The sequence below is a fragment of the Pyrus communis genome, chromosome 5, assembly GCF_963583255.1.
Source record: "Pyrus communis chromosome 5, drPyrComm1.1, whole genome shotgun sequence".
In the NCBI taxonomy this organism is placed as follows: Eukaryota; Viridiplantae; Streptophyta; class Magnoliopsida; order Rosales; family Rosaceae; genus Pyrus; species Pyrus communis.
This window is the reverse complement of record NC_084807.1, coordinates 20,733,572-20,746,144: the sequence shown is the minus strand read 5'-3', so window position 1 is coordinate 20,746,144 and position 12,573 is coordinate 20,733,572. Positions and strand designations below refer to the sequence as shown.

At 38.6% G+C, this 12,573-nt stretch overlaps 2 protein-coding genes across 2 annotated transcripts in view; one reads left to right on the top strand and one right to left on the bottom strand.

Annotated features, from left to right (window-relative positions):
• Nucleotides 1-2,329: 2,329 nt before the first annotated feature.
• On the bottom strand, nucleotides 2,330-4,207 carry LOC137733276 (probable cysteine protease RD19D). The gene is made up of 4 exons (XM_068472418.1): nucleotides 3,731-4,207; nucleotides 3,216-3,335; nucleotides 2,845-3,088; nucleotides 2,330-2,607 (listed from the first exon to the last, which is right to left on the bottom strand). The coding sequence occupies exons 1-4, from the start codon at nucleotides 4,205-4,207 to the stop codon at nucleotides 2,330-2,332; spliced, it is 1,119 nt and encodes a 372-aa protein (XP_068328519.1).
• Nucleotides 4,208-9,099: 4,892 nt separating this feature from the next.
• Nucleotides 9,100-12,573, top strand: part of LOC137735687 (probable LRR receptor-like serine/threonine-protein kinase At3g47570) — a 3,729-nt gene continuing 255 nt past the window's right edge. The window contains exons 1-2 of the mRNA XM_068475132.1: nucleotides 9,100-12,090; nucleotides 12,265-12,573. The exon at nucleotides 12,265-12,573 is cut by the window's right edge and continues 255 nt beyond it. Of these exons, the coding sequence (XP_068331233.1) occupies nucleotides 9,345-12,090; nucleotides 12,265-12,573 (3,055 nt within the window). The 5' untranslated portion in view covers nucleotides 9,100-9,344. The remainder of the gene's footprint in view (nucleotides 12,091-12,264) is intronic.

Sequence of the window (12,573 nt, the reverse complement as noted above, 5' to 3'; positions counted from 1 at the left end):
GCTATCTTTGGGGTCTGCAATTTGCTCATCTCGTGAAATATATGCATAAGCTATAACCACATATATATATATATATACATGCAATTTTTGTTTTTTTGTTTTAGTTTTACTTGCAATATTATTATATGTTGCCCAATAAACCCATTTACACTTCTACTTATCATAGTTTGCAAATATAAAACATAGTCCACTAAAATGATAAAAAAAATATTAATTGACCATCAATTCTTCTTTCTTTAAATGTACAGGGAAAACCCGTAATGTTAGAATAGAACAACGGAAAATGATCCTCACCGGATCCTTCTCCTAAGGATGCTAGGGATTCTGTAATCGTGTCCGTTCATCGTACATCATGCGGTCAGTTTTCGTTAGGTACTATTTATATTTGAATTTTAAATTTTAAATGATTTCTGACAGCACAATGTTCGATAAACAGACACGATTACAGAATCTCTAGGATTCCCAGAAAAAGGATCCGGTGAGAATCCTTTTCCTAGAACAATTAGGTTGTGTTTGCATATTCCGGTGAATTTGTTTGTGTAAAGCCGTAGACAAGCAATGTGTGTTTCTTTAAATACACATTGCTTATTCAGGTGTAAAGCCATAGACATGCAATGTGCCTTTCTTTAATTGTAGTGGAGTTGTTTGTAATCGGGGATTTGTTTTAATAAATAGGCCGGCCCATATATGGAAAATGAAGAAAAGGAGGGAAGAGAACATGGCTTGTGTGGTTTAGGTTTGGTAATCAGATACAGACGTACAACGAAATGAGGTCAACGGATTAAGGCAAAAGTTGTTTAAAGACTGATAAATTGATTATCTTTCATTTCTTGGATGTATAACGTTAAAATGAAATAATATGCAAATATATGAAATTTATATGGTTAATGCTTTCCCTAAAAGTTTATCACGCTTTACAAAAACGGTGTGTAAATGTTGTGAGTCGTCACAGTGACCTATAATAATTAATAGAATTTTTCCTTGTTCTTTTTCTTCTTTCTGTTACCTAATTTTTAGAGTTCAAAAGTTAAAGGTATTACATTTTACACCTTTGGATTGTGTTTAATTGCGATGTCATACAATATCTCTAAAATAATTCAATTACGTACATTTGCATATCATATCTCTAAAACAATTCAATTCCATACATTTGCATATCATTTCATTTTAATGTGCACCGCCACGCGCTGCTACAATGACGCCACATGCCGATTGGTCGTTGGTGGACGTGCCCGTCTTCATCACCGGCAGACTTGTTGTCATACTCACTACCACGGATTGGTGAGTACAAGTCGCAACAACCACCGTCGGTGACCACGCCCCGGTCATTGAAAAATGGATGAAGGTTAACGGAATATACCTTCATCATTAGAAATTCTGTCAACTCTAACGAAATCCGTCGTCATCGTTAAAGTTAGCGGTGACCGCTGTTCTTCGGCGCTAGAACCTTGCTGGTTTCTGCAAAATTTGGAGTCGTTTATCACAATTAAGTGAAAGAATTAGTGAACCTTAGAATTTCCGTAGTTAGTACTATAGTAATGTTTTTCAGGTGCAAGTTTGAGTAACTTGGACAAAGGAAGTATGAGTAACTTCCTGTTTGGACTCTCCTCCAGACGTGTCGGGAGTGGAAGCGAGGATGCTGGTGAGGTCATCAACAAAAGGCTGCGAGCTGAGGAGTTACTGTAGGGAATATTCTTTTACCTTTTACCCCAAAGACTATATATACTTGTGCAAAATTATTTTTCAGTTCAATGAAAAGAGAAGTGGAACTGAATTATTTTTCAGTTCTAAACATTCCCTCCATTTCGCGCTCGAAAAGAAAATAGTAGAAACTAAAAAGCTAAAACTAAATGGTTCATACAAACTAAAAAACAAAGTCACCTATGAACCCGTTTTGTTTCAATTTTCAAGTCTCAACGACGACTCTGGGAAAAGCAGGATCAACTTTCCCCCCATCGCCACAAACCTAACTGGACTCTCCCTATCAAAATCAACTTCATCATAAATGTTTACAGTAAAACCTTCACACATTTAAGCGGTACAATACAATCCAAACAGCATTCAGTTCGACACCTCAAGAATATAGAGAAGATTGAGTTCTTTCAAAATTCTGCCAGCGGGATAAAAAAATATAGGCTCAAAGATCAGATCCAATGCGTATCGTTTTGCTATTATATTTATTAAATATCATATTGAAACTAAAAGAAAAAACGTAACTAGCTCGCCAACGAAAATGCTGGAGAGATTCACGCCCACATAAGATCGTTAAAAATTCAGGAAACTTAAACATGAGCGTATGCAACAGGAGGTGGGAATTGCAGCCTCGCGGCTACGATGGTCGCGTACTAGTCACAACCGCAGACACCATTGAGTTCATGCCGCACATGGCATGGCCTCGGCACAGACGGTAATAACCTTGTTCTCCCCATCGCTCCCCCCATGAGTTCTTGATTATCCAATATGGCTTGTTCCGAAGCCTGAGAATGGAGTAGCCCTTGGCACCATACCCCACAAGTAAGACACCATGGTTCACCCATTTCTTGAAACATATAAGGGGGCACGAAACACCGCCAATGTAAGTTTGCATGAACATAGCATTCAACCCGACTGCATATACGAAACAAGTTACATTAACATCATGTTTGAATATATATATGTATCACCTCAAACCAACATGTTACTAGTTAATGGCAAACACCAACTATACACAAGGTTGCAGTAAGAGTTTCCATTTAATGAGCACAAAATATTATAGACAGCAGTGTTTATTTGTGTGCATATAAAATATATATAATATATGTGTGTGTGTCTATATATATATATGATCAATTACTATGTACTTACTAGCAAGAGGACCATGGTGGACTAAATTCGCTGCAATTTGGTCCTCATCAATTGGGATAGTGGTAAAATTGGCAACTCTTACTGCAACCTTGTCCTGGTCGAATTTACATTCACCCCGTTTCCCAGTGTAAGGGTATGTATTCTCCTTCTCCAACCCTCCTGCTTCAATTAGATACTTGTAGGCATTTGTCATAAGGCCACCGCCGCAACCACTGTCGCATGCATCCTTCTCTTTTGGATCGCACTTCAAACAAAAGTAGATTAAAAAAAATATGAGATAGCACACATTAACAAGCATATTTTAATCAAATTAGTGAAAATAAGTGTTAATTAAGGATCAATATAGGTTGACTAATTAACGAGCTTATTACTGTGCTATCGCAGTCCACAAGCTGTTGTTCGCTGAGATTAAGAAGCTTCCCTGTTGCAATATAGTGAGCTCCTTCAATTGATCCTGTAGTGCTAAAGGCCCAGCATGACCCGCAACCACCCTATCAAATTGAAGGATGTTGTATCAATCAAAGTCGTGAAACAAAACTACAAACTATATATTTTCTTTTTACAGTTTTGCCATCATTATTCGGAATCTAATGCATATGGTATAGTAACATTTAAATTACCAAACCAAAATTGCAAGAGTTTTTTCGACCAAATTTGCAAATCATATGATGTGTCATTAATAAAAATATAAGAACATTAATCAACACTTTCAATGATCAACCACCACGATATATGATTTACAAAATAAAATTCAAATAGATGGTTTCGAAGCATTACCCCTGTCCGTAAACAAAATATTAACCACAAGTTCACTTGATTGAATAAAGAAAAAATCAACTTTAAAAAAAAAAAAAAAAAAAAGGTAACATAGTGAATAGTTAATTACCTGCGTCTTGACCTCGGTAACAGCTCCCTTGTCTCTCCAGTCAAAATTCTCAGGCAAATCACCAACGTCCATAACCGGTGGAGCACTATTAGAAACACCGCCGTTTTGGGGTACACCTATCATACCGGTGTACATCCGCTCGAACTCTTCTTCAGACAGGTCGGAAAAGGGCGTGACTCCGTGGACAGCCGTCGGATCGAGGACTTGGTGCTCGGCGGCCCTGATCATGTTCATGGCGAAAATCCCAAGGCGGTGCATGTACTCCTTTCGGGTAGAATACTTCTTCCCGTATTGTTCGATGAACATCTGGAAGTTTCTCTCGGTCCCCGGCAGAAAGTGGTGATTGTCTGTGACTTGGTGTATGATTAGGTCTTGTGAGGTGTCATGGAGAGCTAAAGAGAGAGTGCTGAGTGCGCAGGTTAAGACTGCAACAACGCCCATCGCCCAGGTAAGAGTCGGAGGTACAACTACAGCCATATTCTCCTCCGGTGGTTTACTCTCTTGTTCTATGAATCCATCAGCTATGCTATTTATTTGGAAATTCAATTTTTAAAGTTACTTTTGTACCCCTGAGATGGAGTGAATAGCGGTGGACGATGAGGGTATTATTGTAAGTAAGATGGCGGTTACAGGTGGTGCTGTTGCATGCAGCCGTTGGTGGCTTTGCATGCAGCGTAACACGTGGAGGTTGTTTTGCGCAGGCATGCTACTTGTGTAACTTTATAATTGGCGCTCAAGTTTGAGTGCTCTGACCAGGATAAAAAGGGCCATCCTGAGTTCGGCTGATTACAAAAGGGCCGTCCTTTGGGTTGCGATCGAGCTGTAGCGAACACATTCCGTGATCATGCGCTTGATTTTTGATAGGCCGAAACTTCGACTAGAGCCAACATATTCATTGTATTTTTTTTTTTTTTTTGGTAAACCATATTCATTGTATTATACTCTCGTTAAGATTTGTAATTCTGCTAGTTAAGATCATTCATCTTTGTATTTTAAATTTTGGTCCAATTTTCTCGTTCTTAATATCTATCGTTTGTACAAAATAGAAAACTGATTTCGTACTGTTAACGTGTCATGTTCATGGAGACAACACAAATCCACATAGAGACTTGAGTGGTTCAGGAACCTTGTGAATATCTGATACGAGACATTTTTGTGTCCATCAAGTGTCTAATGAAATACCTTTTAAGGATATCTCGAGGACATTTCACATGAAATGTCGACAACACTCTGCATATATATCTCGAGATCGCTCGAAATATTTCCTTGAAATTTGTCAATATGAATGCAAATGACGTAGGCCCACTGAGTGCTCGACAAATGTCCTCACTCATGGCGAAGAAAGAGTTATCTACACCTGAGAATCCACTATGATAATCTCCTTTTGTAAATGTTTTTCACATTTCAATGTATTATTTACTTTGATGAATTGTTATTTATTTTGGAGTAATGTTAGGGGAGCAATTTTTTTTAACCAAATTTGCAAATCAAAAGATGTGTTTGTAGATCATTAGATTATTAATCAAGTGTTGACCAAATTTTTTAAACCAAATGATGTGGTTGTAGATCATTAGATTATTAATTAAGTATCGATTAACGTATTTGTTTCTTATTGGTAACATATCATTTAGTATGCAATTTGGTTTAAAAAAATTCATCTCCCTAACATTATCCTTTATTTCATACAACTATAGTGGCGTCACGAATAATTGTCTCCGGTGATTGTACTAGATCTACAATTGGAGACATCCTCTCTTCCAAATAAATTAAGCCCAATTAACCAAAAAACGGAAGAAAGCCCGATTGACCAAGTGACCAATCTTGACTGTTAACCTTAATTTAGGACATTATCTATATACTAAAATCCAAACACAATGTTACTGTTCATTAACAGTAAAGTGGCGAAAATGCTCTTCAATTGATTTTTGGCATCCTATTTTTTCCATTTTTGAACATCGAAGTTGTAACGCCTCGACCCGAAATTTTTTTATTTTATTTTGAAAACTAATTTTGGAATTTACATTTAGTGGTAGGCCAAAAATAAACTCTTTTTTACTTACTACCATTAATCACAATTTATTTAATAAATTCTGAATTTCTCACAAAATCTATAGCTAAATTTATTTACCAAAAACATAGGGTTAATCTTTAAACTAGACACCCAACCCCTTTTCTTCTTTCTAATTTTCGATAAAGATTAATCTCGGTTATTTTAAGGCTGCATCTAACTCCCATTAGATTGTCTATGTACCCTTGAACGAGATCAAGCCTTTCGTAGTTCACAATTTCATTTCTAGTCCATTTTCGAAAATATTCAAGTAGCGGAAATATTCAATATTGAATTTTAACAATTGAATCACATTGAATGGATACTAATTAAGGATTTAAAATATCGAATTATGTGTAAAAAGGCAATATCGGCCCACTAGCCACGCGCCACCACATACACTGCGTCGGTGGCGGTTTCCGGCGAACGGAAACCCAATTTTCCGACTAACTCTAAAAATTACCAAATTTTATAGGCAAGTAGAGTTCAATGAGTGGAACAACTTTCATACTTGGGCCCGAAGTCCAATTTGGTTGGGAAACACCTGAAATTGCCCTTGATCCGCCAGAAACCCTTGATTTGGGTGTTCTTGATTCGACTCTAAAACAGCTCCGCCGCCCCCAAATTTGTTTGGGCTTTGTTCCTGGGCTCAAGAGAATGCTATATGTGGTAGTAATTGAAGGAATTTGTTTAAAAAATGGGAGGATCTACGGCAAGAACCCCTGCACCCACGTTACATTCAAGGCCAATTTTCCTATATTTTTGGGTGAAATGAGTAGAGAGAACTACTGGGTTCGAGGTAAGGATCATTTTGGCACCAGTCCCATTGTCAACGGTGGTTGGAATAAAAAAATATAGCCGGGTCGAGTTGAAATGTAATCGAGTCGAAGGGGAGGGGTATGGGTTCCCCTCCTTCTATCTTATCTCCTTTCTTCCTTTTCGTCTACGCGCTCGTAGGACCGAGCTCTGACCACATTTAACAAGAAATAATATAGTATATATGAGTATAAAATACATCCTCATATAATTAAGTAAAACCAACTAGGATCATTTTCATCTTTTTCACTTATTGATATATTTTACGACGTAAATTATATTAATTTTCTGATCATAAAATTTTAAAATTTCTTAATTAAAATTTTCATAATCATAAATCGATTTATTTTCGATTTTCTTCGTATATTCATAATTATGAATATCAAACTCATATACTTAAATTTTTAGGGTATTACTGAAGTGACGGATTTACCCTTACAGGCCACGCGTCTGTCATCGGTTCATCTTCTGGTCGATCATTTTCCTCCTCCTATGGACTCTTCTACTTCATTTCGCTTTCTGTCATCCAAAAAAATCAGATCGCTCCAAAGCTCTGCTTTTCCTTTCGTTTTCACTCTTCTACTTCATTTCGTTATTTTGTTGCAGGAATTATTCATCTTCCAATTTTAGGGTTTTATTGGGCGATATTGCAAGCCCTTTCTGGGTCAGGTGTATAATTATGTTTTTGTTGTTAATTTTTTGTTCTTTGGCAAATTTTTAGATTTGGGTGCTCTTTCGTTTCTGGTTCAATTTTTTGGGTGAAAATTTAAAAAAGGAGAAATGCTGATGGTTAATTTTTCTCCGATACTTGATTTTCTTGGTTTGTTTCTACTGATCTTTTGTCTCTTGGGCTGATTGCACTTCTTTTTCGTTACTTTTGGTGCAGATATGAAGAGGATTTGTGAAGTCGCTATGATTTCATGGGAAGTTTCTTTGAACGGATTTGAGAATTTGGGATTTTGGGATGCTTTGAAGGTTTTTTTTATTGGGATGATTCATGGTATTTTTACTTTACCTACTCTATTTCCTCTTTAAATTTTTCAGCTATGGTGACCGAATCGTGCTGCTTCCCAGCGTGAGAGTCATTGATCAACTTATTTTTATGCTAATTACTGTACTAGGACAAATGGGTTAACTCTTGAATGCCGTTCGCAGACAACGTAAGTTGATCTGTGTGTCTCTCTCTAGGCGTTTCTTTGTTTGAACTTTTGAACAAGTTATTGAACACAATGATGCATGATTTATAGCGTCCATTCCTTGCTTCTTTGACTGAAGATATGCATGTTGAAAGCTAAATTTCATCTGTCATAGTGCCACCCTTCTCTTCCGTTAAACTACTGAATTTGTGATTGCCCAGGTCGCCAAATGCAGACCCAAAAGCGAAAGTTATGGTCTGTGGCCTAACACTTGATACAAGTCAGAATCAGTTGGCTCTTCAGTAACTATTTTTGAGTATCTGTTTCATTCTTTGCAGATTGACACGATACTATCATGTGGAGGCCTTGCTAAGAATGCACTATTAATTCAAGAACATGCAGATATAATAGCTCTCTCTCTCTCTCTCTCTCTCTCTAACATAAACATCATATAGCCCCAGCTCCTTTGTGGAGGCCTTACGATGAAGTTTCTTTCTAAAATATTGGATCTACTGTGGGAGTGGATTGGGGGCAAAGAAAACTTGAAGATAATAAAACCCAGAACATACAAAATAGTAAATTTAAATAAAATGATGATAAACTTGAGGATAATATAACAGCCACGTCATCGCTTAACGGTTAACTTAACAGATTTTCTAATGGATGTATGAAATTTAAATAAAACGATAAGTAAATGTATGAAATTTAAATATTTTAAAGATATTCTAAGGAATTGAAATTCATCACAAACCTGAGCCGAGAAAATGTAATTTACCCTATTTTATACGTTTACGAGGGAGAATATTTAGGTCTGAAGCGAGATTAGTTACCTACTTTAGGGCTTAGGGTTGAACTCGGATGTTTTATTTTTTATCCTCAAATTGCCAAGACTATAATAGAGGGGAAACAAATCGCGAGATGGTGCATTATTAGGAATATTTACCAGGATATTATGATTTAGTTAATCATCTTGGGCACTGGGCGGGTGATCCATCCATCCAAAGATCCTAAGGTGGAGAAGTACCGTGATGCCAAGTACCGCATTTTTCGCGAGCTTTATCAGCAGCTCTCATCGTTCTCTGATGGCTCAAGCCTTGGCTTAATTGATTCTTCATGCGTGGCTCACGGTGGGCGCTTGCAAAGAGATAGATACTTGGAATTATCCGTCCGTTATCGTTGACCTGAAAAAAGGAACAATACTGATTGAAAACTTGATGGTGAATTGGTGGTTTGGCGGCGATGCAAATGCAAAAAGAGAGAAATGTCAAATACTTTCCAGGAAAAAAATGGCTGTTTAGTGTTACAATATTCAAAGAAATAATGGCTGCAGATGATACACAACTCACAAACTTGATCATTTACCATGGAAAACTCACAAACTCTCTTCCTCGTCGGACTTGTGTTGCTTGTCAACTACTTGTGTTTTCTTCCGTCTTCCGCATCGTTTTCTAACGAAACCGATCAACATGCTCTTCTGGCAATCAAATCTCAACTCGCTTACCCCGCCAATGGTGTCCTAGCCGGTAATTGGACCATTAGAGCAAGCTTTTGCGATTGGATCGGGGTCTCTTGCAGTAAGCGCAGGCAAAGAGTCACGGCCTTGGACCTTTCCTATATGGATCTTCATGGCATGATTTCTCCTCACGTGGGTAACCTCTCTTTCCTCGTCTCGCTTCGTCTCCAGAACAACAGCTTATTTGGATTCCTGCCACATGAAATCGGTCGTTTACATCGCTTGAGGATACTTGCACTTCAAGACAACCAGCTGCAAGGAAACGTCCCTCCAACCCTACATCATTGCCAGAGGCTCAAGGTCATAAACCTTAGCAGAAACATGTTCAGCGGTCTCGTACCCAAAGAGCTGGGCTCTTTACCCATGCTTCAGCGACTGTATCTCACCGCAAACAATCTTTCGGGTGGAATTCCGGCATCTTTGGGTAACATTTCAACATTACATGAATTATTCTTGGACCAAAACAGCCTCACAGGTTCATTCCCCTCTACTCTCCTCAACCTGTCTGCTCTAGTTTTTATTTATCTAAGATCAAATGACAATATTTTCGGAAATCTTCCCGGGGATCTTTGCCACTACTGGCCTAATATCCGAGAAATTTCTCTTTCTCGCAACAGCTTCAGTGGCCCGTTCCCTAGTAAAATATACAAGTGCAAAAGTCTTGTGTTGTTATCTCTATCATACAATAGGTTAACTGGAAGCATTCCAGAAGAAATTGGGGGGCTGCAAAATCTTGAAACCTTATACCTTGGTGGTAATAACCTAACCGGTAAGATTCCTCAAACCATAGGTAACATGTCCAACTTGAGGTACTTTAGTATGGAATTGAATAGCATCAAGGGAAGTATTCCTAGTGGCGTAGGGCGTCTGCCTAGTTTAGTCTCTTTTTTTTTCGCCGGTAATGGGCTGAGCGGAGTTTTACCCCCAGAAATTTTCAATATCTCCACCATAACAGACATCGCCGGAAGGGATAATGCCCTTACTGGAAGTTTCCCTTCATATACTGGAGGGATTTGGGGTCCTAACCTTGAAACCCTCGGGCTTTCAACCAATCAAATCACTGGAAATATCCCGTCCTACTTTTCAAATTTTAGTAAGCTTACCATGCTTGATTGTAGCTACAACTTGCTCCATGGACCAGTTCCCATGGATCTTGGTAACTTAAAAGACCTTAAGTTTCTTGTTTTAGGAGCAAATAAGTTAACAGGAGAACCTGGAGTTCTTGAGCTCAGGTTCCTTTCTTCCTTATTCAGCAGCAGCTCGTTGGAAACATTAGTTGTGAGTGAAAATCCCCTCAACGGCATCATCCCGGATCACTCTGGAAACTTTTCTTCTTCCTCTTCCCTTCGAAAGTTGTATGCACAGCTGTGCCAAATCAAGGGTCGTATACCCAAGACATTGAGCTCCTTGTTGAAAAACTTGACCATTCTTGCCTTGACCGGCAACAATGTCAGTGGAGAAATACCTCCATCAATTGGAAGATTCGAGAATCTGCAAATCTTGTATCTCGATAACAACAGCATTGAAGGTTTCATTCCGGAGGAGTTATGTCGTATCGGGAACCTGGCTGAGCTATCACTGGCAAGCAATACTATTGGTGGATTGATCCCAAGTTGCATAGGAAACCTCAGACGCCTTCAAAGAGTGTTCCTAAATTCCAACAAACTGAACTCATCAATACCAGTCAATTTATGGAACCTTGAAGACCTCCTGTTCCTAGATTTGTCATTCAATTCCTTAAGTGGATACTTACCTCCTGACTTGAGAATGTCAAATGTCCTTGAGATGATAGATTTGTCATGGAACCGAATTTCTGGAGACATTCCGAGCATCATGGGATCCTTTCAAAGCATAAACTCTCTAAATTTGTCCAACAACTTGTTCATCGGATCGATTCCACATACTTTTGGGAAGGGGTTGGAAATTTTAGACCTGTCATACAATAATCTGTCTGGGCCAATACCAAAGTCTCTAGAAATACTCAAATTTCTCAAGTATTTGAATCTCTCTTTTAATCAACTCTCTGGAGAGATTCCATCAGCTGGACCTTTTGTTAACTTCACTGCCCAATCATTTTTGGGGAATAAAGCACTCTGTGGGAGACCAGGTTTTGGAGTCCAACCTTGCAAGAATCTTAGCACTCGCAATTCAAAGACCGCGCATTATTTCCTCAAATATGCTATTCCGGCTGTGATATCAACTTTGATTCTGATAGCTGCCATTTTTATGTGGAGAAAGTCTAGAAAAACAAGTGCAAGCGTTCCAAGTTCAGAAGAATTGTCAATGGCTCCAGGGCATAGAATGATATCATATCATGAACTCCGTTGTGCTACAAATGATTTCTCTGAAAGCAACTTTCTGGGAGCCGGAAGTTTTGGCTCTGTGTACAAGGGAAGTCTTTCCGATGGGACAACCGTTGCTGTCAAAATTCTAAATATGCAAATGGAAGGTTCCTTGAAAAGTTTCATTGCAGAATGCGAGGTATGGCGAGCAGTACGACATAGAAATCTTGTTAAGGTGATAACTACGTGCTCGAGTCCAGAGGTTAGGGCTTTGGTGCTGCAATACATGTCTAATGGTAGCCTCGAGGAGTGGTTGTACTCTCGCAATTATTGTCTAAATCTTTTTCAAAGAGTGAGCGTGTTGGTCGATGTTGCAGCAGCTTTAGAATATCTCCATCAAGGCCAATTAGAGCCTGTAGTGCACTGTGATTTGAAGCCTAGCAACATCCTTCTTGACGAAGACATGGTTGCACATGTGGGGGACTTTGGTCTTGCTAAAATTTTGGCAGGAAACAAGGATGCAACACAAACCGGAACTCTTGGTACACTTGGTTATGTTGCACCAGGTAAATCTATTTACTTTTGTTTATTACTGGAAGCCGGAAAACGATCAATTATTGGTTAATTACAACCGTGCTAGATGTTTTTTGCGTATATAGATTTCCACACTGCTTTTGTGTTTTTTGCGTATTCGCGTACGTACATGTCATAATAGCTTTACTATGAACGTGTTTTGGCAGAGTATGGTTCATTAGGAAAAGTGTCAACAAGAGGTGATGTGTATAGCTACGGAATCATGTTGTTTGAAATAATTGCAAGAAAAAGGCCAACAGATGGAATGTTTACGGAAGAACTGACCCTGAGGAAATGGATAAATGCGTCGCTCCCTGACGGTATTCTAGGAGTGGTGGATATTGGTTTATTGAGCACAGAAGAGGGCAGAGAGATGAATGCCACAAAACTTATCATTTTATCAATCATGGACATCGGCTTGAGATGTTCCGCCGAAGTGCCAGAGGAAAGAATGGATATCAAAGATGTGTTGGGGA